Consider the following 27836-nt stretch of genomic DNA (forward strand, 5'->3'; position numbering starts at 1 on the left):
GCAGTCTCTTCTGTCTCTCTGTTTCAGTCTGCCTCTGTCTCTCTCTATCCATGTCCCTCTCTCTGGTCAAAAATGATATGCGATTAGTCAATTTCTCAAAGTAGGCCACTCTAGTTGGAGTTCATACTGATGGCCGCATGAGCTAAACTGTTGTCTGTGCCCGGTACTGCACCACCAACGCTGTATCTTATGCGTAGGCTACGCCAAGAAAGGTTGCCCTTTTCATGCACCTGCTAACCTGCAGTTACCAACTGAATGCAACTACTGTTAACACGAAACCATAGAGAAACCAGAGTAAGTTTTCCCTCTAAGGGAGGTTCCCAGAGCAGGTTCGATGGGTGTCTCTGACCGCAGTGGCCTCATAATAAGCTGTTGTTGTATGTTCCTCTGTGGCTGACCTCATTGCTTCAACCATGTCAACGGATGGGACGGGTCTGCAGCAGAGCGCTGAGAGTGGAGAGTCTACCGTTAGCACTCCACCTCTTGCCGCTTTTAATTTGTTGAAGTGGACGACGGAGGACGTAAAGCACTCCTGTTCGCGGCCTAATCCCTGTCATCTATTGTTGGCTGCTGTGTGGGATGTGACGTCACCCAGCCCCTATCACGAGGGTTTATCACTGGTGTTTGGACTCGGAACGAGGTCCCGAGTGAGGGACCCTCCGACCCCCTACCTCTCTTCCCGAGTGAGGGACCCTCCGACCCCCTACCTCTCTCTTACTCACTCACTCACTCACTTAAAGGGCTGTATTGGCAGTTTTTTTTTTTCAGGCCTAAGCACAAAAAGTGAACCAAAATACAAACATGAGATGCAAGAATATATACCGATAGTGAAAATGTCATAAAAAAAAGCACAATTCGACAAAGTGAAAGGGTATACTGATCTGATCGTCGAGTAAGCCCTTAATGTCTCTCTCAACAGGTCCCTATGGTGGAAGTGGCCCGCGGACCACCTTGCCATGCCTCCCGCCATGACGGACATCCTGGACATGTGGTCGCCCCTGGCTGGCCATGCCACGGAGCTGGTCCCCGTAGACTTCCTGCTGCCCACCGGGATCTACATCCAGTTGGAGGTGCCCAGCGAGGCCACCATCCAACACATCAAGCTGGTGAGGGCCACTAGTGTGGAGGCGGGCATGGGGGGGTGGGGGAGGTGGAGGGTATGGGGGAGGGTGCGGGAGGTGGAGGGCGAGGTAGGGGGAGGTGAAAGGTATGGGGGAGGTGAAAGGTGTGTGGGAGGTGGGGAGGCTACTGGCAATGGAGGGGGGTGGGGCGGGGGTAGTTATGAGGTTTCATGCACAACCCAGTTGGATTTGGGGTTAGAGAAGGCATCTCTTGAGCCAAGCTTGAGGTGGTTCTTATGGGAAGGCTGTTGTTTTGTTCTGAGATCATAGGCGATGACGTAAGGTGTCCTGTGGTGAGTTGTTGCAGTGCATCAGGTTTGATCAGCAGGGCCCTGTCAGACACACGCACGGCGCTTTTGTCTTGTTTATCCCACCAGCTGTAATTCCCGAGAGACGCACGCAACACATCCTCTTTTGTTATTTATTTTCTCTTGCTTTGGACACACGCACACACACACGTGCGCACACTGAGCCGTGATCTGTATGTGTGTGTGTGTGTGTGCAGTCATGTAATGGCTGTTATGACCGTGCCGGCTGTTGCTGAGGTTGTTGGTTTTTGTTTTGTGAGTGGCCAGAGCTCGTTACATGCAAATAGTTTTTGACCTGCCGTTTGATTGCAGCTCTTCAGCTGACCTGGAGGTCAGAGGTCATGGACTCATTGTGCACCCGGTCTCTGAGGTTTGACTTTGTTTGTTTTAGAATCAACAGCATGTCGGTATGCAACTGTTTTTAAAGGTAGTATTAATGGCCGTCGTTTGCGATGCATCAGTGATCACTCAGCGATGGGTCTTTGCTATTGGCTCTATTTTAGATTACCTGTGTTATTGTTTTCACAAACAACCCTTGCACATCCACACTATACAGACGGGAATAAACATGGCTTGAATGTTTTTCATCCACAAAACATCGCGCAAAGGTGCACAGTGGTTTCTCAAAGTCAGTACGTCCATCTGCTGTCTGTCTCCATAAACTGCCTAAACCTGATCGGCGGTACGCTGTGATTTCCCGTAGATCCGTCTCGCGTTTCTTGTCTCCCAGACGGTGACGCCTGGCGGCCGTAGAGGATGGGGTTACACTACGTCTCCCGAGCTCTGACGCTTCAGTTCCGCGGGCCTTCCAGGGGTTCACTCCCAGCGCTACTTGTTAAACCAAAAGACAATCTCCTGTAAAACCATAAGTCTGTTCACTGCCTCGTGAAATATGTTATTGTTGTTGTTGTTTTGTTATGCTGGCATTCACTTGAGGTTTCATTACCTCAGAGGGATAAGCGCGGAGCGAAATGAGGGTTTGGGAGGGTACGCTAATCTCCACTTCTCATTGACCGCCTCCATTTTGGAAGCAAAGGGGCATTCAACTGATATTTATACTGTGCAATTTTTTGGCCTTTGTTATGGAATTAATCCTGAAAGGATTTGCACTATGGGGACTCTTCCGCAGCTTTTCTCATGTGTGATAATGGCAAATCAAATTATCATTAATATTAATTTCAGATTATAGAATACTACATCGTTCTTGAGTCTGCTCAGTATGATATAGAGTATCGGCAACCAAAGATCCTATGATGTATCATGACATACAAGCCCTATTGATAAAGGGGGAGAGGACGAATGAGGATGATAATGACAATATGCGTGCGTGCGTGCGTGCGTGCGTGCGTGCGTGCGTGTTTGCCTGCAGATGGTCAAGGGATTTATCCAATGATAATTGAGAACAGATTCCACAGCAAATCTCCAATAATAAAATCTTGGATGGAATGGCTAGGAATGGGACTTAAGCCTTTAGGAGTTTGGTTCCAGCATTAAGTGCGTAAGATGGCCACAAGTGATTGCCAAAAATGAATCGGACAGACCCACACACCCACTTGTTGCCCAACCTTGCGACAACAGGTAAATGACTAATGTGCCCATTGGTTTAGTAGGATGATTCACATCCCGGTTGGATCTTGTGGAAGTCGTGGCTTAATATTTACTCTGCTTGCATTCTCCTGAACAGGAGTTATGTTTTTTATTTGTTTTTGCAGTTCCGTGTTTCACTTGTGTTTTGATAGGATTGAATACATTTGTGCAGTTTTTTGTTTACAAACAGGCCACACACTTAGTAAGCAAGTCAGTTTGACAATTGCGCACGGGACTACAGATCAAGGACAGCATTTATTATCAAGACAGATGATGACATGGCAGGGAAGCAAGCATGAGGCCTCAACACTAACCTCTCTCTCTGTCTGTATCTCTGTATCTCTCTCGCTGCCGCTCTCTGTCTTTCACTCTCTCTCTCCCTCTGTGTCTCTCTGCCTCTCTCTGTCTCTGTGTCTCTGTCTCTGCCTCTCTCCCTTTCTCTCTGTCTCTGTCTGTCTCTCGGTCTCTGTCTCTGTCTCCCTGCCTCTCTCTGTCTCTCTGTCACTGTCTCTCTATCTCTCTCTTCCTCTGTCTCTCTCTCCCCCTCTGTGTGTCTCTGCCTCTCTATCTTTGTCTCTCTGTCTCTCTCTCTGTCTCTCTCTCCCCCTCTGTGTGTCTCTGCCTCTCTCTATCTTTGTCTCTCTGTCTCTCTCTCTCTGTCTCTCTGCCTCTCTCTCCGTCTGTCCCTCTGCCTGCCCCCTGCCAGCTCCTATGGAAGCAGGCCCAGACGTACCCTCTGTTCCCAGCGCTGGGCGAGATGGAGAGCCACATGTTCGAGTGTGTGAACCAGGCGGCGGTGCACGAGGAGCTGGAGGACGAGACGCGCCGGCTGTGTGACGTCCGGCCCTTCCTGCCCGTGCTCAGGCTGGTGACGCGCAACTGCGGCCGCGCCGAGCGCCTGCTGGACTCCAAGATCGGCGTCCTCATCGGGAAGGGTGAGTTTCACCTTTTTCCCTTGAGGTCGTATTCCTTTTGGTCTGGGGATTCACGGTTGAAGTCCCTCCCTCTGGAAGCATTATAATCTAGGCCTGACTCGTGGTTGGTTAATCTGTCCTGAGGGAGCAGGTGGGCGTCAGGCATCGTGATAACAGGTAGACCCTAACTCGACCGTCCTACACCTGCAAACCATAAAGGCAACGATTGTCTTCATAGCTCCGGGATCGATTCAGTCATCTGTATGTTCTTCAAAATATTGTTTTGCAAGCTCTGAAGCGGTTATGCAAGCTCTCTCTCCCTCTCACAGACACGCATACACACACGTACACACACACACACCCAAACGCATACATACGCATTCACACGAATGCACCCATACACAGTCACGCGCTCACACACACAGCGGGAGCGGTCTCTCCCACGGTGCTTGATCCCCCCCCCCCCCAATCCCATTTTACATTTCCGGTAAAGCGAAGCACTTAAAGTCTAAAGCCGGGATGGTGCATGGCAAACAGGCTGCTACACTTGCCAGTTGCCGCTCCCTCGGCCGTGGCTTGCGGCACTGGGCCCATTTGTGGCCTGCAAACCTTCCGATAGAGACGCACTTGGTGGGGGGCGGGCGGGGCCGTGGGGGGCTGGACTCCACACCGCTGGATCCATTACCTCCGTCACTTATATCTGCTGGTGATCGGACCTCACCGGGTGCGAGAGTGTGAGGTCACCCAAATCAGGCCTGAAGATACCCACGGGAGACGGATTGATCAGCCTCTTTCAATGTGTTTTTGAGGCAGCTTCATCCGTAGTTCTTCCGGGGACTTCTGCAGATGTGGCTACAGGACTTCCAACATTATTCATGTCCCCGCCTAATCGCAGCGGCTTGCATGTGCACATGCGTATCTTCTCACTAGGGCTCCTTGTTACTGTTACTGACTGGAGATCAGTCAGAATCATATTTATTTTTCTTTGACAATTCAATAGTTATAAAAAGAGGTTACATCAATTCATGCATCAATTCATCTCAACACATAGTCCAGGCCTAAAGGAAAGAGCAGCTTCCAATGTATGTGAATAATACATAACATAAGGAACTTTAAAAAGAAAAATCACATACTAAATCGCAATCGCAATATTGGTCGAAATAATCGCAATTTGATTATTTCCCCAAATCTTTCAGCCCTACGTCTCACACCTAAATGACTGCAACTCATTTTAATAAAATTGTGGTTTACACTCGGTGACGAATGTGAGTTCATGCACTGGTTGCATGGCTTGGAAGAAGATAATGCAAGCTAGTGGATCTCTGACACATTACTGTTGCCTCCAGTCTCCACTGTGGGTCAACCTGAACCTCGGGTAGTGTTTGTCAGAGCAATAAAACTGCTTGATATTGATATCAGCAATTTAAAAGCTCCATTGACCTACATGGATACAAACACAGAAATACAGACTCGCACACAAAAGACTATGTTAAAAGTAAAAAGCCTCATGGCCTTTAAATGTCAACATGTTTGTTTTAATTTTGAACTCAACATTGTACACCACTTCCGTAGAAAGTGAGAAAAAAAGGCAACCTATAATAATACTAATTTCAATAGAAAGGAGCAATGCGGTCAGGTCAACACACCTGGCATTTAGCTCTGCTTCGGCTGTGAAGAGGTTCATTGCCTGTTGAAGAACCTCCCTCATGACCATTCAACAGCACTTAGTTCCGCTGTCCGTCATCAAGTGGTCACACAGGTACTGCTGCATTAACATGAGTGAGGGCCCCGGGCAGACCCCCCTCCACCCCCCTCGACGCCATGGGGGGAGGGAGAGAGAAGGAGAGAGAGGGGGGAAGAGAGAGAGAGAGAGATATCAGCGCTTGTATCATTGTTTCGATGGCCATTTCTCCCCCCCCCATTATAATTTGGTTAGATGATTTGAGAGTTTATTTATGAACAATGCCAATGGTGCTGACAACCAAACAACTTGTTCATAAGCATCCATTGATAATAAACAACAAACCTCCGGGCCGCCCGTCCCCTACCCAGGTCTCCATGAGCTGGACGCCCTACAGGCCCAGGAGGTGAAGGACTTCCGGGCAAAGATGCTGCGCGTGAGCGAGGCGCGCATGCAGTTCTACCATGCCATGACCTGGAGTGAGTGGCTGCAGGCCTGCTTCTCGCCGCAGATGGAGACCACTGGCGCCGCCCCGCCCGCCGCCTCCAGCTACAGCCAGGAGGACTACCTGAAGATCACCATCCACTTCGACCAGTCCCAGGTGAGCACAGAGGGGGCTGTGGGTTTACGAGTTTAAGAGCTGTTATTCGAGCGTCGTTGGGCAGAGATGTCATCGTCATCATCAGGTGTTACGAGGGAAATGCGCTGTAGGTTTAGTATAGCGGTTTAGGGTTTACTGTGCCGGCCTCCAGGGGAGCCATGCTTTATTTGAGACCACTCCCGGCTCATTCCTGAACAATCAGGACATCGCTTCCCTGATTAGTCCTGGGAATCCGTTTCTCCCTTTCAATCAGCAGAAGAGAGCAATACTTGCTCTCTTCTGCTTTTTTCTTCTCTCTCTCTCTCTTTCTCTTTCTCTCTCTCTTTTACTCTCTCTCTTTCTCTCTTTCCAACTGTCAATTGCGACCTGCAGCAGCTGTTAGGGTTGGTTCCACCTTTACCAACACATGTTTGTTAAGGTGGGTCACGCTTTGGCCTTTTGTGCCTGGTGACCGTGGGAACGGTTTGCATTTTACTAGGACAGCTCCTCGAGGAATATCGCGCCGTATGCATGACGGGAGAGCGTCATGCGACGAAGGCTAACGAGAGCGACGAAGGCTAACGTTTACACTGGAGTTCCTCAGGGAAAGAGATGACTGGATGGTGACCCTTCTCGACTTCCACACTACTGTGAACCTTGACATGTTTGTGTGCGAAAATTTCATTCAGTGTTTGATGACGGGATGTCATTATAGTTGCTGCGTGCACAGGGCTTGCCACACACAATGAAAACATTGTTGTTGTGTAAAGCACTGCGAACAGGACAACAACTTTTGATCTGGATCTGTTGTTAAACTCTGTTGTCTGATGTTAAAAAAAAGTAGCCTAACCTCGCTTCTCACTGGTCAGGGTAAGCAGTGCTGAGATAGGAGCTGGTCATGTGACTAGACCCAGCTAGATAGCCATGTGACGGCACTAAATAGGTCACCACAAGTGGTGAAACTATGCCATCCATGCACGTGCACTTACACACACACGCACACAGGCAAAAGCTTGACGACTCGGAGCAGTACAGCCCTCTTATTAAAATGAATCCATCTCTTGCTCTGTCTCTCTCACCTCTTTTGCTCTCTTTTCGGTGTTATATGAAGAACACGATTAAATATTAATACTGATTGTTTTTGTCCTGGCTAACACACTGTACACACAGATTGCAAAACGAAAAAAACACATGTTTGAACTACATGCATATAGTCACATGCGACCACACACACAAACCCACACATATGCACACATAGGCCATCTGTTCCAATGTCCCCAGGTGGAGATTGGCAGGAAGCCACATTAGTGACAGGAAATGTGCATGGGGGAACCTTTAGCTGTCGGGTACGTACCGTTTTTGCGGTTACGCTCCTGGGCCTGTTGTCTCACTCCTTCACCTCTCCTTGGTCCTCCTTATAGCTCCACGTAACCTTCTCCGCTCCCTGCCCTTCATGAGGTGCTAACTAGTACCCACTTGGCAATTAAAACACATCCCACTTCGCTCTAATTTCAGCTTGTCGTTCTCCCCCCCGGTCTCCCGGGGATTAGCCTAGCAGGTACCTCCCGCTGTGCCCTTGGGGAGGGAGGGAGACAGTCCTACCCAGGCGGCCGTAGTCCACGCCTGGGTCAGGTGGGACAGATGATGAGCCAGGACTTTTCTAGCTGGAGTGATTTCACATGGGCTTGTTAAGATGGTCTTATTCCGTTGTATTCGGTGAGATCCAAACAGGTCGTCACTCCACTTGAATGCTGATAACCAGAGGTCGGCTTAGCTTAGGAGGTAGAGCGGGTTGACTTGTAACTGGAAGGTTGCTAGTTTAATCCCCGGCTCTTCCTAGTGTCGAGTTGTTCCTACGAGCTGGCTGTCGCCTTGCATGGTTGCACTGTCGTCGGTGTGGGTTTGTGTGTGTAAAGCGTTGTAAGTCACTTTGGATAAAAGAGTCTGCTAAATGCCCTAAATGGAAATGGAAATGGAAATGAAACCAACAGCAGGGCCGTTATGTGTTGACAGGTAAATGCATTATGTCAAGCTCAAGTAAGTGCTGGATGGTCCAATTTATTACCAAAATGAAAGTATAAAGGTCTAATGCTGGATGCATGCTCATTTCATAGCATTTCAAGGCCAGTAAAAAAGTTAATTATCTGCTGGCATTTTATTGCTGTACGGATATTTTTTCCCTTTTGAAGACTTTTACTGGGGCCAATAAAATCTATATTTTTAGTGTGTTATGTTTATATGTCTTCTTAATGGTTACGACATGCGTTCCGTGATTCACCACATACTTGTACACACATGCTTATCGTGTTTTGTGACTGACACTTTTCTGACACGTTAACAAGCATACTGTGTGTGTGTGTGTGTGTGTGTGTGTGTGTGTGTGTGTGTGTGTGTGTGTGTGTGTGTGTGTGTGTGTGTGTGTGTGTGTGTGTGTGTGTGTGTGTGTGTGTGTGTGTGTGTGTGTGTGTGCACGTGTAAAAAAGTCTGGATGTGGCTCCAATGCTTTACTACATCTCTCTCAGGATATGAGCTCACACAGTGGGTTATTTCTAGGAACAGTGGTGCCCTTATCTCTGCAAGCGGCAGATGTTGTTTTTGTAAGAACACAACGCTGAATGGCACTTTAATGCTCTCTTTTTGTAACCTTTTCTACTCTCGCTACTCTTCCCCTCTCTCTCTTGCATTTTCTCAATTCAATTCAAAGGAGCTTTATTGGCATGGAAAATAAACATTTACATTGCCTAAGTGGTTAAGGAAAGTACTACGAAAGGTTAAAACTAAGTGAAATGGGATGGCCAGTACAAAAGTACAGTAGAAGAAAGATAAGTGACTGGTCAGGAGTGAGTTCATCAACCAGAGCTACCCCAAAGGTTCAAAGCCCACCAGGGACGGGACCCCTCTGCGTGGAGTGTGTATGTTCTCCACGTGTTCATTAGGGTTTCCTCCCACACAACAAACAAGTTAACCCTCCTGCCCTGCCCATGAGCAAGGCAGGGTTGCCGCCCTGAGAGAAAGACAGCCCACAACCCGTCATAGCATTGGATGAGGGGAATGCAGAGAATGATTTCCCCTTGGTGATTAAAGACACAATGTGTCACATCTCAACTAGCTCAAACCCTTAAACGACATACTCATATTTACTCAATGCTGATCGATAGTGATTCAAATAATCTTATCAATCAAATCACATCCTATAACTGATTTCTAAAATAAAATAAATAACGCTGACCATGCCCGTACGTCTTTTTTTTTTACTAGCATCGTACTATCGACAATACGTAATGCGTACGTCTGGCCAGTCACAGTCACACAGCCAGTGAGAGTTATTGAGGGTTTGAATTCAAAAAGTCTACTGCCTACTCGGTGGGATGGGCTCAATCGTACACGTTCCGAATTTAATGAAAGTAATAAAAAACATATAAAAACTTTGTCTCCATCCCTCCCACCCCTCCCCAGGACGCAGCCAGCCTGAGGGTGTCCCCGGCCTCCACCCCCACCGAGGTGATGGAGCAGGGCCTCAAGAAGTGGCTGACCACCCACGGGCCCGAGGATGACTCCCGGCAGGGGCCCTACGTGCTGAGGGTCAGCCAGCGGCTGGAGTTCCTGTGTGGGGACCACCCCCTCATCCAGTACAAGGTGCGTGTGTGTGTGTGTGTGTGTGTGTGTGTGTGTGTGTGTGTGTGTGTGTGTGTGTGTGTGTGTGTGTGTGTGTGTGTGTGTGTGTGTGTGTGTGTGTGTGTGTGTGTGTGTGTGTGTGTGTGTGTGTGTGTGTGGCGGGGTTTTTTCAAAGTGCACCTGACGTTGATGTCAGAGAGACATGAAGATCAGGATCACCGTTTAGTTTTTATTGTGAAGCAGGTGGCCGGGATAACCTCTTCTGTTGTCGTTTCATCGTTATTCAGTGAAAAGGGTCTTTGTTTCAGTTTGATGTCTTCTAATAGAGATGCTGTGGAGTACAGTTATGTTCTCTCATTTATTTTCTTCAGAGTTTATCTGTAGGGTCATTGAGTTTACTATTTTTCAAAGTGGGCCAAATAGTTGTTTGTCCTTTCTACTCATGAAAGGCTTATTTAATGTAATACCAGATAAGCCTTGTTGACACGAGGATTTTGGATCTCTCTTCAAATATGGAACGAAACTTTTGCGGAGGAGTTGTACAGCAATGTCCTTGGCTCCTGCGTCGCTGATCGCCTGCCAATATCGGGTGACTTACGCTAATGTCTCTGACACGTTATTGTGCCTTCTATCTCCCTGATTCCTAGTGCCTCTATTATTAGACGCGTTTCACTACATTTTCCGACGCGCTGCTCACCGGTAAGCCCTGGCCGCTACATCTTCCCCCGGCCGTTCTCGGAGGTTTTGCAAACCTGCGTGGATGTGGTGAGAACCTGAAACGTGTTGGTGAGGCTGCGCATCGAGAAGCCATCTCTTGTAAACTAACCCTACCCGCAACAGGCTGAGGTGGTTGTGAGTTTGTTTCATGTTAACCGATGCGTGACAAAAACTTGTAGAATCTGAGATATTTCCCGTCATGGAAACAGGGGGAAAGAATGAGATAAAAAGAAAAGGCCTGCATAAACGGACCCGGACATCAAACGTCTTGTACCCTGGACCACAAAATATCGGGCACAAGGTTGGGTCGGCCTCTGGGCTGCCCTTTTGTTTTCATTGAAACAGAAATTAGTGGACCATGACAAGTCGGCTGACAGCTCAATAACACTACTTCCGGCTCAGTGGTTTTATCTTTTGTTGTGTTTTGAATTCCATTTTAAACTTTCAGGGAAGTATTCAGCCTGCACGCACACCAAACCTTTGTGGTGGCTAACTTGCGTCAGAAGCTCAACTCTTCGAATTGTGTTCTGTGAACAGTGCTCACTTAGAACAGGACCACGGTCAACGTTTAAAAACCATCTGTTCCTGTTGCACCGTGGCATTTTATGGCTTGATTTTTTTTATGGCTTGATGGTTATGGCTCCGGCCCCGTCTGTGGCGTGCGTAGCTCATTACATGAAGTCTGGTAAACTGTGTAGACTGTGTAAACATCCACTGTGTCCTTCTCTATCTTAAACCTACAATCCCTTATGTTGCGCCACGGTTGCTTAGTGTAGCGCAAGTACTCTACTGTGAGGTGTGTGTGTGTGTGTGTGTGTGTGTGTGTGTGTGTGTGTGTGTGTGTGTGTGTGTGTGTGTGTGTGTGTGTGTGTGTGTGTGTGTGTGTGTGTGTGTGTGTGTGTGTGTGTGTGTGTGTGTGTGTGTGTGTACGCGCACGCGCGCATTTTATGCATATTTTGTATCCAATAATGCATAGTGTAGCGGGCCTTTGAGTATGGGGTTTCCACGCCACCAAGTTGAATAGACAATACCGACACAACACACAAAGAAGGTTAAACTTAGGATGGTTTAATCACCTAGTAAACACAACCAGGGTGGGAAAAGGGTCATCCACCTCCTTTATGATCCAGTCCTCTCTGTAACTTGCTAGCTCTGGCTTGGTGTAGGCTGCTCTCCCTTTTAACTGCAAGCACTCCAGCTTAATGGCCTTCAGGCCTGCCTCGTTAACTGGAGGAAGTCCATGTATGGCCTGGGGGTGGAGCCAGCAGGTTGCCAGACCTACCACTCCCCTCACTCCTCCCTGGCGTCTGCCACAATATTTTATAGTTTACATTTAAATTCAGCTTGATTTCACCTGGGTTTGTTTGATTCTGTATGCGTTGGGTACGGGCCTCAAGGTGCGTAAACTGGAGACGTGTTTAGGCAGTGCGCGCGTCGCTTGCTCGGGCGTTGGGTGCGATGCCAACTCGTAACACACGCAGCCTCAGCCACGGCTCAAAACGTTCAGTCTTTTTTGACTGTACTACAAAGCTTTGGTTGGAGAATTTTCCATGCAGCACGCCAGATTTTTTTCTAAAGCGTTCAAACCTTGAAATAATGTACAATTTCTAGTGAGTCCCGTCCACAGCAACGCATCGCAAGGTCCAGTCCCCCCCTGTCCCCCCAGAACCGCCTTCCCCAGAGAGCCGTCAGCGGAGTGCATGGCGTTCAACAACCTGCTCTACGTGCCTCAGGTCGTCGCACCCTCCACCTAAGACGCGCCCCTTCTCTTCCCTCTGGTCCTGCAGTACATCAAGGAGTGCATCCAGGCCCGGGAGCCCCCCCACCTCACCCTGGTGCTGACCAGCACCATCAGGACCATGTTCGAGAAGGAGATCTCGGCCATCGGCGCCGTGGTCTCGCGCAAGTCTTCAAACCCTCCGGTCCCCCTCCCGCCCAAGAGGAGAGCGCCTACGGTCAGTGTGTGTGTGTGTGTGTGTGTGTGTGTGTGTGTGTGTGTGTGTGTGTGTGTGTGTGTGTGTGTGTGTGTGTGTGTGTGTGTGTGTGTGTGTGTGTGTGTGTGTGTGTGTGTGTGTGTGTGTGTGTGTGTGTTCTATTACAAATCAGTGCAGTAGAAATCCACCCCGGCCTCAAACCATCAGTTCTGCGGAGGCCGTGTTGGAGAGGCGTACGCGGAGGCGCTGCGGTTACGAGGCTACATGTCTTTTTTATCTTTTTCTTTTTTTTGGTGCGAGGCAACGCTTCTCAGCTGTGTGCGTACATGCCTGCCCTGCAGCAGACGTGTGTAGCCTAGAAACCAAACCCCCACACGCTGAATATCACTCCCTTCAGCAGATGCTGGCCGCTTTGACGTGTGCCTTTTTCCTTTTGAGGTGTTCAGAGTATCTGTGGACACCTGTTGTTATTCTACAGACCTTTTGTTTGAGCTTTTGTGGTTCTAGGGATTTGTGATCAACGTTGCCGTACTCTTGTTGCCAAATATTGTTGTGAAATATATATGCTTTCAAAACGTACATTTATTAATTGATTGACTCTTGATTTCTTCGCTGGCTTAATACATGCAGTAACAGCAAGGCCAATGAAAATAGCATGTTTGAGTGGAAAATGCATTTAGTCGATTTGGGACTCGCCTGAATACGGTGCTGAGCACTTGTGGTACGACTGATATCCTGTGGTCCATGAATGGTTGCCTTTGAAAGGAAGTGGAATCTATTTTTTGTAGAGGCGCCTTTTATTGCGAACTCAACTGCTGCGGCGGCACTGTAGATAAGCAGCATCTCTAATTGGTCAGAGGCAGGGGCCTTAGGACTCGAGGACTCAGTGTTCTGATAGTGGAACAGCACACGGTTCGTCATATGACACACACACACACACACACACACACCCTTCTCGGGTATTGGAAGGGCTAGGGACACTGGATGGAACACATTCACACATGCATATGAGGGGTGGGAAAAATAACAACACACACATATTTGAAAACTAACACTTGCCGTGCAGTCACCTTGCAATGGCCACTCACGAATGCATATACACACACACACACATGCGCGGCCGAAAACAGGCACGCATTCACCGCCAGCAGCAGGAAGTGTGGTAGTTAGTCATGAAGCTTGGCTCCATGGGGAAGAGACAGTCATGTGATCGTGTTTGTGCTGCCGACTGCTGACCCTCGCAAATCCCTGCTGGACATCAGAATGCCCCGGCTGACCCTCACACCCTGTGTGTGTGTGTGGGTGTGTGTGGGTGGGTGTGTGTGTGTGTGTGTGTGTGTGTGTGTGTGTGTGTGTGTGTGTGTGTGTGTGTGTGTGTGTGTGTGTGTGTGTGGGGTGGGTGGGTGGGTGGTGGGGTAAATGAGTATGTAATGAGCTGTGCTCGCAGAGTGTGTTGTGGTGTTTTTACCGTCAATTCCGCCATAGACTGCGTTCACATTACAACTCACCGACTTTCTCTGTCTCTTTCTCTCGTTACTCTCACTCTGTGCCTCCCTCTCTGCAGCAAGTACAGACCTGTGTGTGGGACGTGTCTAGCCAGTTTAAAATAATCCTCCTGAAAGCAAGCAAGGTTAACGCAGAGGAGACGGCCAAGGTAGGCTCGGGCCCTGCATTGTTCACAAGCAACACAACAAAGTGTATGTATCCTGTCTCACCGCATCGACACAGGATTCACACATGAATCACCCAAGTGACAATGGACCAATAAAGCTCAAGCTTTGCCGAAGGCCCTTTCTGTTAGCTATGCATGTATAGACACTGACTTAATATCAGGTAAACTTATCATGCAAATTTGTCTTGTTTTAGCACATTTGAAATGCTACTGATGGCACAGAGCTAAAAAGCCCCAAAATGTGACTGAATATTCAGCCTTATCCTTTGTGTACATAGTTTGATGGCTATCCTAATAGATGTGAAACATTTATCAAAACCATCTCAAACACTTCAATCAATATTCCAATTTTTATGTTTATGATTCTTGGTACACCTGCACTTTATTTAGGCTCTTAAAGAAAACAACAACCCCTCACGGGGCTAAAAAATTATCCACGAGGTAATAAAAAAAAAATACAATGAAAATCAATGGAAAGGAAGCTTTACGACCCAGATCCACTGTTTCCACTTCCGCCCGGATCCATCTTCCCCTCGTGACGCCCCCCGCCCCCCAGGTGCAGGTGCGGGCGGGCCTGTTCCACGGCACGGAGTTGCTGTGCAAGCCGGCGGTGAGCAGCGAGAGCAGCGGGCGCTCGGAGCATGCCTGGTCGGACGGCACGCTGGAGTTCGACATTGTGGCCAGCGACCTGCCGCGCATGACGCGCCTCTGCTTCGCCGTGTACGCCATCATGGACAAGGTGAAGAAGCAGAAGTCCACCAAGAACACGCACTCCAACAAGTACCAGACCATCCGCAAGGCGGGGAAAGTGGTGAGCCGCGCCGTGCACTTTTTTTCATTTCCCGTTTATTTATTGAGAACTGGAGACCTGGTCTCGGTTGTGCTGCTGTCGCCGAGGCAACCCCGTGTACGCGTGGTCAGCTTGGGCTGCGTCAGACCACAGGTACGCACTCGATCTGTTTTTTATGGTAGCCGGCCTGAAACTAGCTGCAGGGCTTCAGAGTGTTCACACAGCCTCCTCCTCCTCCTACACCAAGGAAACCATGCCCCCCCCCCCCAGGCAAGGCACTGTGCTTCAATTCTGGTTATGGTGCTGCACAAAGTAGCCAGGATGAGTTCAGCTCTGAGCATATTTATCAGGGTTCAAGCAGAGTTAATAGAGATAAGTAACCACCTAAACACAGGGGGGAGGCCCTTGAGTGCCTACTTCACGTTGTGTACTTCAAGTGTCACTCGAGGAAGTGGTTTGTAATTTCTGCGCCCCCTCCCCCCCTCTCCTCTCCTCTCCTCCCGTCTCTGTCACAGCACTACCCCATAGCCTGGGTGAACACCATGGTGTTTGACTACAAAGGCCAGCTGAAGACCGGCGACGTCATCCTGCACAGCTGGTCGTCCTTCCCTGGTAGGCCCTGGACACGCCCCGTAGCGGCAGTGTATCACGACACGCGTTGAACCTGTCGTACGGCTCCTTCATTCACTGTACTACACGACTCTCTGCAGCCCCTTGTTCCAACCGTGTGTGTGTGTGCGTGTGTGTGTGTGTGTGTGTGTGTGTGTGTGTGTGTGCGTGTGTGTGCGTGTGCGTTCAGATGAACTTGAAGAGATGCTGAACCCCATCGGGACCATCCAGACCAACCCGTACACGGAGAACGCCACCGAGCTGCATGTGCACTTCCAGGAGTACTCCTCGCAACCCATCGTCTTCCCGCCCTTCGACAAGGTTCAAGCACACACACACACACACACACACACACACACACACACACACACACACACACACACATACAATGACATACTCATAAACAAGCATCCCGCACACTCATGCACAAGTCATCACATCTGCTTGATTGATGGTTGATTGATGACACACACACACACACACACACACACACACACACACACACACACACACACACACACACACACACACACACACACACACACACACACACACACACACACCTCTCACTTCGGATGAACTTCCTGCTAACACCACCACTTCCTCCGCGTCTCTCGGAGGAAGCCCATCGGTGCCCTTCATTAAGACACGATGACAGAAAATTGTGATTATGAGGAGGCTGGCGCGTGTGTGCGATGTGTGTGTGTGTGTGCGACGTGTGAGGCATGCACCATCTGCAGGCACTAAAGTTCACGCCGGTTTCTTGTCCTCACAGATACTGGAGAAGGCTGCGGAGATTGCAAAAGCCAATGACCTCGTTCCCATGGTGAGTTTGGGAGATGAGCGCGAAAACGCTCGCCCACCCACTACGGAGCTATTACTCCCATTCTCCTTACCTTCATTTAATTTCCTTTAAATACTTGCCCCCCTTTTTTGTTTTGAGTCGCAGCGTGTCAGGCGTTGGTTAGTTTCCTAGGAAACCCAAAGCAAGCACCATTCAGAAAACTGGACTGAATGTGCTAATCCACCCCCGTACTCGGTGATCATCAATGTGGTTTCATTTTGGGATGGTTACATTTTTGAACAGCAAGCCCGAAAGCAGTCCCATAGTATAATTGTATCCCAACAGACAGTTAAAAAGACTGCATTTACATCACTAATAATATTAGCTTTGAAATTTGAATGTATGGTTAACGCCAAAAAATGATAGAAGTGGAAAGACTTTCAAGCTACCGTAATTCCGATACGATTTCGGTAAACAACATCTGTATGTATTTAGACTGAAATCACCTTTTTAATAGCTCTAAAGTTTGCAAACAATTCCCTTGCAACATGCTAATACAAATCCTTTGTAGATTCAAAGTCAATCATTTAGTTGTAAAGGGAATTTGATCGTTGTAAGCTGGTTGCATGCTGCCATCTAGTGGTTCATTTTCAGCAAGAGCTGCCGATGAGGAGTGGCAGGTTACCGTCGCAACATTCAGCAGTGTGATATCCAAAAGCATCATAAACGCTGCAAATGAATGGCTTTGGCACTAACGCAGCAACCAATGGCAGAGCGTATTTTCTCCAGTGCTAGTTTCTAGGGAATATCGAGGAGAAAGTATCTGTTTTACATCCCTGGTTTACCATAACTTTTATCTGCTGGGACACAAACAAAGATGCCATCACAAACGTGATCTTCATATCTGTGGTTGTATAGGACTTGTACATCAGAATGCACCATGGGATTCCTTGTTGTCGATAAACCACCATTTTGTGACAACTTGATTGAGTCGTGTCCTAAATTAATGTAAGCATTCCCTTAGACTAATCCACAAAATAAATATTGACATGTCTCGTATGAGAAACGTTGTGGCAGTTTCAAACACAACAATATCCTCCCATAATGACAAATGATATCACCATTAATTACTGAAGAATGACCAAACAAGATTGCTACCAATAACATTATCATTGCTGTGTGACGTCAGATTGTAAAAGGCCTATTTATTTTGTACTGAGAGCAAGAAAATGTCAGGTTTACCTGTTTGTTTATTGGATTAGATTCCACTTTGATTCCAAATATGTGTCCATGTATACAGCAGCCCAAAGTCAAACATAATTAAAAAAGGAAAAATAATGTTAAATAACTCATAGATGGAGGAATGCTGGAAAACTGTTTATTTGTTAACGCTCTCTAGGCTGCCAAGAGCCCCTCAACAAACTTGATACTGGGCCTCAACCGAACGTGTTCTGTGAAGCGCTGCCAGAGGGCGCAGTATTGTTGTCTGGTCTTAGAGATCTCTCTCAATCTCCTCTCCTCTCCCCCGCTCCTTCTCCCCTCCCACTCTCCCTCCCCTCCCATCCCTCTCTCTTTCCCTCCCATCCCTCTTTTCCTCCCAACCCTCCCTCTCTTCCCTTCCATCCCTTTCTCTCCTCCCTCCACTCCTTCTCTCCTCCCTGCTCCAGGGGCGCGGGGGGAAGAAGTTCCACATCGAGCTGAAGGAGATCATGGAGCGCGACCCGCTCTCCCAGCTGTGTGAAAACGAGAAGGACCTGATCTGGACGCTGCGCCACGACTGCCACTTGAAATTTCCCCAGTCCCTCCCCAAGCTGCTGCTGTCGGTCAAGTGGAGCAAGCACGAGGATATGGCCCAGGTTAGCCAGGGCAGAAGGCAGAATGTACAGAGATACTCACAGACTGAATCCAGAAAACACAGCCCTGTCAGCGGCCAACCGTTCTTCATTCACATCACAGCAGGCCTGACACAATTTGCATGGTTGTCAAATTTCTGTAATCATGACCGTGGACGCCAGGCCGATCGACTTATAACATATTATAACAGCTTCATAAATGATCTAAAAATATTTTTTTAAGAAATGTTCAGAGAGGACCTTTTGAGTATGAGGTTTGATGTGCCGAGTGAGAGTATGTGGAGCAGCATATTGATGTAAAAATGGTGATGGTGGTGATGATGAAGATGATGATGGTGGATGTGTGTGTGGCTACCTCAGCTCCAGGCCCTGCTCCAGATCTGGCCCCGGCTGAGCCCCAGGGACGCCCTGGAGCTGCTGGACTTCAACTACCCCGACCAGTACGTCCGCGAGTACGCTGTGAGATGCCTGCGAGAAATGAGGTACACACTCACTCAGTCACTCAGTCAATTACTCACACACTCACACACTCAGTCAAATAAATCATGGCCCATTTACATCTCGACATTGACAATGTCAACAATTAACCTTCATGTTGCTAACCTATAAATCCCTACATGGTTTAGGCCCAAAATATTTAACTGATATGCTTCCACTACATAAGCCTTCTAGAACACTAAGATCTTCTGAGACCAATCTGTTAATTATCCCCCGAGTAAACACGAAACATGGGAAAGCAGGATTTAGTTACTATGCAACAAATAGCTGGAATAAACTCCCTGAGGATTTAAGACTTGCCCCAACTCTGAGCACCTTCAAAACAAGATTGAAGACTTTTATGTTTGCTTTAGCTTTCTGCTAAATCTTAAATACTTTAGCTTTATTTTACTAAAATGCCTTTTTAACTTTCCCTTTATTTTCTCACTTTACTTACTAAAAAGCCTTTTTAACTTTCTATTTTACTCATTTCTTTGCATATGTTTTCTTTTACTTATCTATTATTTTATTTTAATGTATAACAATGTTTATATGTGAAGCACTTTGAGTCTGCCTTGTGTATGAAAAGTGCTATATAAATAAAGTTGCCTTGCCTTGCCTTGCCTTGCCTTGTGTCTTGGCAAACATTTAACCCTTTTTTCTCCATCTCTCATCTCTCTCTCTGTCTCTCTGTCTCCCTTTTCTTCTGTGTGTGTGTGTGTGTGTGTGTGTGTGTGTGTGTGTGTGTGTGTGTGTGTGTGTGTGTGTGTGTGTGTGTGTGTGTGTGTGTGTGTGTGTGTGTGTGTGTGTGTGTGTGTGTGTGTGTGTGTGTCCAGCGACGAGGAGCTGTCCCAGTACCTGCTGCAGCTGGTGCAGGTGCTTCGCTACGAGCCGTACTACGACTGCGCCCTCACGCGCTTCCTGCTGGAGCGTGCCCAGGCCAACCGCAAGATCGGTCACTTCCTCTTCTGGCACCTTCGGTGGGTGTTGCTAAGAGCTCCCAAGCACACACCTTGCCAGTTGCGCGTGCATAAAAACAAGTGAAACGTGTTGTTGTTTACAGAAGGCGGGTCACACGAGGACGGGGACGGTTTGGGTTGGGCTCACTGTGTTGCCTCTGCCGCCCCCTACAGGTCAGAGATCCACATGCCTGCTGTTTCCATCCAGTTTGCCCTCATCCTAGAAGCCTACTGTCGAGGAAGCATTCCTCATATTGAGGTCCTTAAGAAGCAGGTAGGACACGCATACACAGAAATACAGAGACATGTGAGGTTTTTCCTCTTTGTGGATCATTTAAAGGGGACATATTCTGAAAACAACACTTTTCCTGGGATTTGGGGTGTTGTTTTGGGTCTCTGGCGCTCCCACACGCAAACAAACTTTGAAAAAAGTCTGTAAATGATTCTTTGAGTGAGATATACATTTCTGAAAGTACCCCGCCTACGGTTACCAAACGAGCGAGCCAGTGTCGGCGCCCCCTCCTACGTAGGAAGGGGGCACAGTTGAATATTACCTCCCACCTCTCCACTCCCCTCCAATCAGAGGATAGCTACGATTTTGTGGACCAGCGGACGAGCAGCTCCAGCGGGGGGAACTCGGCGGTAGCCCTGCAGCTAAGCTCCGGGAGTACAATCCCTTTCTCTGCCGGATTGTCGCCGAAGCTTCGGCGGCAGTCCGGAGGAGGAGACATGGAGGAGAAAGGGATTGTACTCCCAGAGCTGAGCTGCCGGACTGCCGCCGAGCTACCCCCGCCGGACTGCCGCCGTTGAAGCCGTCCGGCCGCCGCCGAAGCTTCGGCGGCAGCGCCGGCGGTGTACTCCAGTAGCTGAACTGCGGCCGAAGCTGGCAGGTCCGTCGGGGATAGGTCTCGGCGGCAGTCCGGCTGCTCAGCTCCCGGAGTACAATCCCTTTCTCCTCCATGTCGCGGTTCATGGACTTCAGAGAGTCAAGGCCAAAGTTCCTTTCCCACAATCCCTCTCAACCATGGCTGAGATATCCCCAACTACGAGTCTTTACTTGTTGTGGAAGTACCAGAGACGCCAGAGGCAGTCTTTATGGTTCATAATATCATCCGAGGCACACATAGCTTTTGGCCATGATATTCAATATAATATTATATAAATACCCATATATTATATTATTATTATTATATTATATGATATAGATATAGAGCTCCAGGAGTCCGCAAACGGCAACAATCCCTTCTCCTCCATGCTGTGGTTCAGTCTGACAGCTCATTGGTCAATAGGCAGCAGCTCATTTGCATTAAAGCTACAGACACCAGAAACAGCGCATTCTGAAGGGACTGAAACAGAGGGGAATAGCGGGAGGCGAGATTTTTTTTCCTAAAAGCTATTTCCAGCAAACAGCTTCAAAAACATGTTCTCTGGAACTCAAATACTATGTTTACTTGTTAGGAAAACACCATAATATATCTCCTTTAATCTTCTGTGTTCACTGATTCCTAAACCAACTGTGTCAAACGACTTACAACAAACATAGTGGGACACGCACGCGCGCGCGCGCACTTTGCTTAAAGATGATATATCTGTGAAGAAGTGTGTGTGTGTGTAGGCATGCTGCAGGATGTGACCTGGACATGAATGGTTATTCTGTGTCTATTCTTCCCATCTTAAACTCTGCATGTGAAGTGTACCACCCCTGCCACATCAGCCAGGCAAGGACCCAAATAGTACACAGTTTATTGACAGGCCCAGGGTCATGATACACACAAACACACATTTCACCTTTGACCTTCGCCCACAAAAGTAGTACGCTGGAGGACATTCTCTTCTCTGGGCACTTCCTTCCTCTTCCACTTCCTCAGCACTGTCTTAGCGCTCTCCACTTCCTTGTGTGTGTGTGTGTGTGTGTGTGTGTGTGTGTGTGTGTGTGTGTGTGTGTGTGTGTGTGTGTGTGTGTGTGTGTGTGTGTGTGTGTGTGTGTGTGTGTGTGTGTGTGTGTGTGTGTGGTTGGTGGCGTGTTGTTGTTGCTGGTCGTGTAATTCTGTTGTGCTTGTTTGGAAAATCATTCTAGATCAGGGTTTATTCTGCATTAATTCCACTACTTATATGGCTTTTGGCTGGTCAATTATGAATTGACAGAGCATGACAGAGCATATGCATGACAGAGCATGGCTTATGGGACTCATACAATATCTCAGTATGTGTGAGTTTAGTTCAATAATCAACTAGCTCTCGGAGTATCACTGTTAATATTGACACACATTTAGAGTCCAAAATGTTCCTCTGTCGGCCCCTTGACCCTTATGTACATTACCGCTCTGCCAGTCCTTCCGTCTTTGAATGCATCTATATGTTATTCACAACCCCCTGGTAGGTGGAAGCGCTGAGCAAGCTGAAGTCGGTCAACGAACTCATTAAGCTGGGCACCATCAAGACGGCCCGCAGTAAGACCAAGGAGGCCATGTTGACCAAGGAGGCCATGATGACGTGCCTGAGACAGAGCGGCTATTCAGAGACGCTGTCGGACCTGAACTCACCGCTCAACCCCAGCATCCAGCTCTCCGGCATCAAGTGAGTCCCAAGGAGCCCGCCGCTCTCAGCTGGCAGACCACCTCTTGCAGTCAGTAGTCAAGTGTTGAGTCTCTTCTGCAGCGTTTCTAAAGTTCTGGGTCGCGATGTGGTCGGATGGTGGCCTGGGGCCTGACAATGCACTTAACCCTTAGCACCCCAGAATACGTGATCCTTGTGCTAAAAGATGTTTCTGTGCGTTTGTGGTCCCCCCACCGCTGACTGAAAAGGCCTCTTGGGTCCTGAGGTGACCCAGTTAAAGAAGCCCTGCTCTGCGTGTACAGGATGTAGTGTGTGCTAAACCACAGCATAGACACGGTGATTGTTTCGTGGAACTGCCGTTTGAACAATAAAGCCTTTTTTTCAGTTGAGGGTCAGAGACGGCCAAGAAACCAGAGAAGAGTCTGTGGCTGTGTGGTTCTGGGTTTCTTGTTTAACTTTTCTTTTCTCTCTCTCTCCCGATGCTTTCCCTCTCCCTGTCCTCGCTCGTGGCCCTCAGTGTGGAGCGCTGTCGCTACATGGACTCCAAGATGAAGCCTCTGTGGATCGTGTACCACAACAAGCTTCTGCGTGGAGACAGCCTCGGCATCATCTTCAAGAACGGAGACGGTAGGACTACACACACACATATATATATATATAGATATATATAATATAGCGTTTTTCCAACTAGTTGTTCAAATGTTTTTCAACAAGTAATGACTCATGTGCATCATCCTCTTGGTGTTTGGATTCATTTCACTGATCGCTCTTCTCTCTCTCTCTCTCGTCTCTCTGTCTTTCTATCCCTGTCCCTCTTGCCACAGACTTGAGACAGGACATGTTGACTCTACAGATTCTGAGGTTAATGGACCTGCTGTGGAAGGAGAATAGCCTGGATCTCAGGTGAGTCTGTGTGTGCTCTCTCAGCAGGGTGACACTAAGGTGTGTGTGTGTGTGTGTGTGTGTGTGTGTGTGTGTGTGTGTGTGTGTGTGTGTGTGTGTGTGTGTGTGTGTGTGTGTGTGTGTGTGTGTGTGTGTGTGTGTGTGTGTGTGTGTGTGTGAATACACAGACGGGCGGGTGTTGCGTGCCCTAGCTTGTCGACAGCTGTTCATATTAATATTCCTCATTCCCTAAACCTCTCCCCAACCAACACGAGGATCAGCTCTGTTCTCTCAGTCCTTGGGATTGGGTTTGTATTGCCTTGAGTCCCATGTGTCTGCATTTCTCCGGGTTGGGTGGTGCTGTAGGATGTGTTTGACAGCGTTAGGCAGCATCTATTATTAAACCTAGAAGAGTAGCAGAGTTAGTTTTTCAACCTTTCCACGTACTTTAAATCCTAAAACACTGCCCTCCTGTGGACATGGAGGGAAAATACAACATTTGTATTAGAAATACATAAAAAGATTGTATTTCCTTAGTAAATGGATCCCTGATAGAATTGACTTTCCATCGGATGAATTAATAAATACAAACTTTTAACAGTAACAGGAGCAAGCATTATATGGTGTTTGTACGTGTATGGGTTGTGAATGGAGCGAACTCTTCCTGATGCGTCTGCCTCTGTGTGGTGCAGGATCGTTCCTTACGGGTGCCTGGCCACGGGGGACCGGGCGGGGCTGATCGAGGTGGTGTCGTCGGCGGACACCATCGCCAACATCCAGCTGACCAGCAGCAACGTGGCGGCGGCGGCGGCCTTCAACAAGGACGCGCTGCTCAACTGGCTGAAGGAGAAGAACTCTGGGTAAGGAGGACTCTGCACGCTGCTGCTGGTCTCAGGGTTAGGGTTAGCCTCGGACCTTTGATTATTATAGGCCAGAGTTACCACATGTGACTTGTTTACCAAAGCTATTTATTATTTATTTAGAAAGTATCCTAACTAGCTGTTTCATTTGCATTATGTAAATACAAGGCAGGTACTTTATAGGTGTCAACACAGCCTATACATTATTTGCATGGCAACGTTTATGTTGTATAAATGTGTTGTGTACGTTTTTCAGGAAGGTTCGATCTCAGTGAGACCAACCTGGTTACAATACCGAATAGATCCAAATCGACAATCTAGACTTCCAAACTATGGAGCATTTTCACTGCTTTAATGTGTACGGTCTCGATACTGTTCAGACAGTGATGGGTCACTTTTAGCGAGCCAAGCTAGAAAGCCTAGGTTCCACGTCTCTGAGTCCGTGCACTGGAGTTCCAGGTGCTGATGCAAGTCGTTTTTTGGGATCACGGACTGATGATCACCGGCTGTGTTTGCGTTGTCTTAACGATGACAGGGACGCACTGGACCGCGCCATCGAGGAGTTCACCCTGTCGTGTGCGGGCTACTGCGTGGCCACCTACGTGCTGGGCATCGGAGACCGCCACAGCGACAACATCATGGTCCGCAGCACCGGCCAGGTCAGTCTGAGGGCCAGAGAGGAACACCGTCATACACAGTGTATAACGGATAGTCATGTGTGCAAGATAAGCTTAGTAATATAGCATGTGGCCTTGGGTTTTTGCATTATATGATATAAGTAGAATACGTTTTAATGAGCATTTTTCAACAACTAAAAACAATGTACAATCAATATGAGGTAGGATAGTTTTGTGTGATATTTGTTGAAATTCGCTTTGCATCCCGACCGCAAACAATATATCAAATGATCGGTCAACAAAAAAGAGAATAAATTGGAGAGTGAATTATTTAATTTGGACGTCAATGATTAGATGGCCTACCTGTCTGTCTACCTACCGACCCGCACTCATTGCAGATGACCGGACTCTTCCACCTATCTCTTAAGCTAGTGTGCTAGCTCTTTTTTAATTTGCAAACCTTTAAATTCGACCTTACTTCTCCACATTGCCTACCACTAGCTTTAAGTAAAACAGAAAAAGAGAGGCCGTTAAAGATGCTAGAAAAGTTAAGTCACTCATCATCATCATCGTCATTGATTTGCTCATCGTCTCACCCCCAGCTCTTCCACATTGACTTTGGCCACATCCTGGGCAACTTCAAGTCCAAGTTCGGCATCAAGCGGGAACGTGTGCCCTTCATCCTCACGCACGACTTCATCCACGTCATCCAGCAGGGCAAGACGGGCAACACGGAGAAGTTTGGAAGGTGGGTTCCAGCTTCCTGTTGGTGGTCTGAGCCACTTCCATGTGTTTGCATGGAACAAGAGGGGATGACTCTGATAATTGCTCCTATTAGACAGGGATGAGGGGAATTATGCGATCATACTATACTACGATACTGTGATGACGCTACATTTTTTATGTCAAGACTGTCCCCCTTTTTATTTGTCTACACCACTAGCGCTTGGTTGGTTGATACATCTTTTCTGTGTCTTTTCCACCAGCTTCCGTCAGTATTGCGAGGACGCCTATCTGATCCTGAGGAAGAACGGGAACCTCTTCATCACACTGTTCGCCCTCATGCTCACTGCTGGGCTGCCAGAGCTCACCTCCGTAAAAGACATACAGTACCTGAAGGTAACACACAGACATACACTCACTCACTCACTCACTCTCATACACAGACTGATCGAACGGAAATCATAATGCACAATGCCGCAGCGTGCAAATGCGTTTGGATGCATGCCTTGATGAGCGTCTGCATATCAGCTAACCTTTAAAATCATGTAAGCGTTCCGTTACCGATGCAACAACTATAGCGTGATTGTTTTCAGGACATTATGGCGCGTTTCCACTGCAGGGTGTGGAACGGATCGGATCGCAAAGGTGCGGATCGGGTCGCGTTTCCACCGCCAAAAGTGGGCGTGACCCGGACTTTGCCGTACCCGTTCCGGCCTCGTTCTCGGGACTCCTCCGTTGGGGTACCGAAAACGAGACGAGACGCCTGAAAGGGTCCCGGGAAATTCCAGCTACACACCCCCTCCGTTGATTGGTCGACAGAATCATCACTTCCGGGTGACGCGGGGATAAAAACAAACAAACAGTAGCCTCGAGGTATTATTCTTTACAATTAACATGTCGCGTTAAACGCTTGCTTGGGCGAACTAGGAGGTGGAGACGTTCGTCTGCATTCTTGGGGAGGAAGACGATGTTTACGTAGCTGCCGCGGCGATCGACATCCGGCCTACCACAAAGTATGGAAGCATACATGTAGCAAAATTCAAATGGCAATCCAATTTGCAATTTGCAATTCAATAAGTAATTACGTTATGCAATTGACAATGCATTATGCAATTTCATAATGTAATTTGTAAAAACGTTATTCAAAGTGTATTTTATGCAAAGTGACAATGCAATCCTCAATTAAATTTGCAAAGGTTATAACAATAAAAATACAATAACATTTTGTCAAATTGAAAAGCTATAGCGTCCCCGTGATTGCAATCCACTTCGCCACGCTCCGTGTGTTGCGATATTCAAATGACATTACAATCCGCAAAACGGAATCCAAAACGGAATCCAAAGCGGAATCCAAAACAGAATCCAAAACAGAATCCAAAGAGGAATCCAAAAAGTCAATATGCAAAGTGGCAAACGTATCAGCCAATCAGCGTCTGGGCGGGAACTACGTCACTTTCTATTGTCTCCAAGGGTATCTCCACGGTAATAATAATAATAATAATTTAATTTAAAGGGCGCCTTTCAAGACACCCAAGGTCACCTTACAGAGCATAAAGTTATCATAAATCGTTTACAACAAGACATTGTGGAAAAATAATAATAATAAATAAATAAATACATAAATAAATAAAACAAAAACAAGACAAAACAAACAATCAAGACAGTGATCAGTTAGACGTTGTGTGCGAGTTTGAACAGGTGAGTTGTGACTTGAAGGTTGTAATAGTGTCTGACTATTTTATGTGTGGGGGGAGGGAGTGCCAGAGCCTGGGTGCTGAACAGCTGAATGACCGGGCACCCATTCGTAATGAGTCGTGATGTGGGGATAGTAGTCCAGCAGAGGTTGAGCGGAGGGAGCGGGAGGGAGTGTATTCTTGGAGGAGGTCGCAGAGGTAACTGGGGGCTAGGTTGTGGAGAGCTTTGTAGGTGAGGAGTGGGTGGAGACGGTGGGTCTCCCGACCCTATGTTTCGCACCCAGTGCCTGTAGCACTTGGGAAATCTTTGTGTTTACCACACTGGCGTCAAAACGTACCAGTGAGGATAAGTCGTCTATCCTATCTCCCAGAACACGCACCTACTGCATCTGTGTCTTCAACACGATTGTTCTCCACATCATCGGCCAAACTTCGGAGCGTATCAATAATCTCCATTGGTGACCATGGACCTGACACATACGAACTAGAAGTGAACAAGGAAATTACGAGCAAGTGACGTAGTTCCCGCCCAGACGCTGATTGGCTGATACGTTTGCCACTTTGCATATTGACTTTTTGGATTCCTCTTTGGATTCCTCTTTGGATTCCGTTTTGGATTCTGTTTTGCCAAATCTTTTGCAAAGCGTTCGTTTTGAGGATTGAAATGTCATTTGGATATATCGCAACAAACAGAGCGTGGCGAAGTGGATTGCAATCACGGGGACGCTATAGCTTTTCAATTTGTATAAAGGAACTCAAAGAATTTGACAAAATGTTATTCTATTTGTATTGTTATAACGTTTGCAAATTTAATTGAGGATTGCATTGTCACTTTGCATGTTAAAATACACTTTGAATAACGTATTTACAAATTACATTATAAAATTGCATAATGAATTGTCA

General features: G+C 47.7%; 1 protein-coding gene across 3 annotated transcripts in view; it reads left to right on the forward strand.

Moving 5' to 3' along the window:
* pik3cb (phosphatidylinositol-4,5-bisphosphate 3-kinase, catalytic subunit beta) overlaps window positions 1–27836 on the forward strand; it is a 60110-nt gene that overhangs the window by 27258 nt on the left and 5016 nt on the right. For all 3 annotated transcript variants that reach the window (XR_008904364.1, XR_008904365.1, XM_056610909.1), the window contains exons 3-23: window positions 920–1106; window positions 3723–3951; window positions 5983–6212; window positions 9648–9827; window positions 12311–12478; window positions 14022–14111; window positions 14686–14940; window positions 15435–15531; window positions 15719–15849; window positions 16304–16354; window positions 17980–18168; window positions 18526–18647; window positions 19479–19622; window positions 19776–19875; window positions 21982–22178; window positions 22675–22784; window positions 22982–23060; window positions 23732–23899; window positions 24435–24558; window positions 25119–25264; window positions 25503–25635. Coding sequence is in view for 1 of the 3 variants with exons in the window: in XM_056610909.1 (XP_056466884.1) it covers window positions 957–1106; window positions 3723–3951; window positions 5983–6212; window positions 9648–9827; window positions 12311–12478; window positions 14022–14111; window positions 14686–14940; window positions 15435–15531; window positions 15719–15849; window positions 16304–16354; window positions 17980–18168; window positions 18526–18647; window positions 19479–19622; window positions 19776–19875; window positions 21982–22178; window positions 22675–22784; window positions 22982–23060; window positions 23732–23899; window positions 24435–24558; window positions 25119–25264; window positions 25503–25635 (3093 nt within the window). In the remaining 2 variants the exon portion in view is untranslated. The remainder of the gene's footprint in view (window positions 1–919; window positions 1107–3722; window positions 3952–5982; window positions 6213–9647; window positions 9828–12310; window positions 12479–14021; window positions 14112–14685; window positions 14941–15434; window positions 15532–15718; window positions 15850–16303; window positions 16355–17979; window positions 18169–18525; window positions 18648–19478; window positions 19623–19775; window positions 19876–21981; window positions 22179–22674; window positions 22785–22981; window positions 23061–23731; window positions 23900–24434; window positions 24559–25118; window positions 25265–25502; window positions 25636–27836) is intronic.

This window comes from Gadus chalcogrammus, chromosome 16 (assembly GCF_026213295.1).
Source record: "Gadus chalcogrammus isolate NIFS_2021 chromosome 16, NIFS_Gcha_1.0, whole genome shotgun sequence".
Classification (NCBI taxonomy): Eukaryota; Metazoa; Chordata; class Actinopteri; order Gadiformes; family Gadidae; genus Gadus; species Gadus chalcogrammus.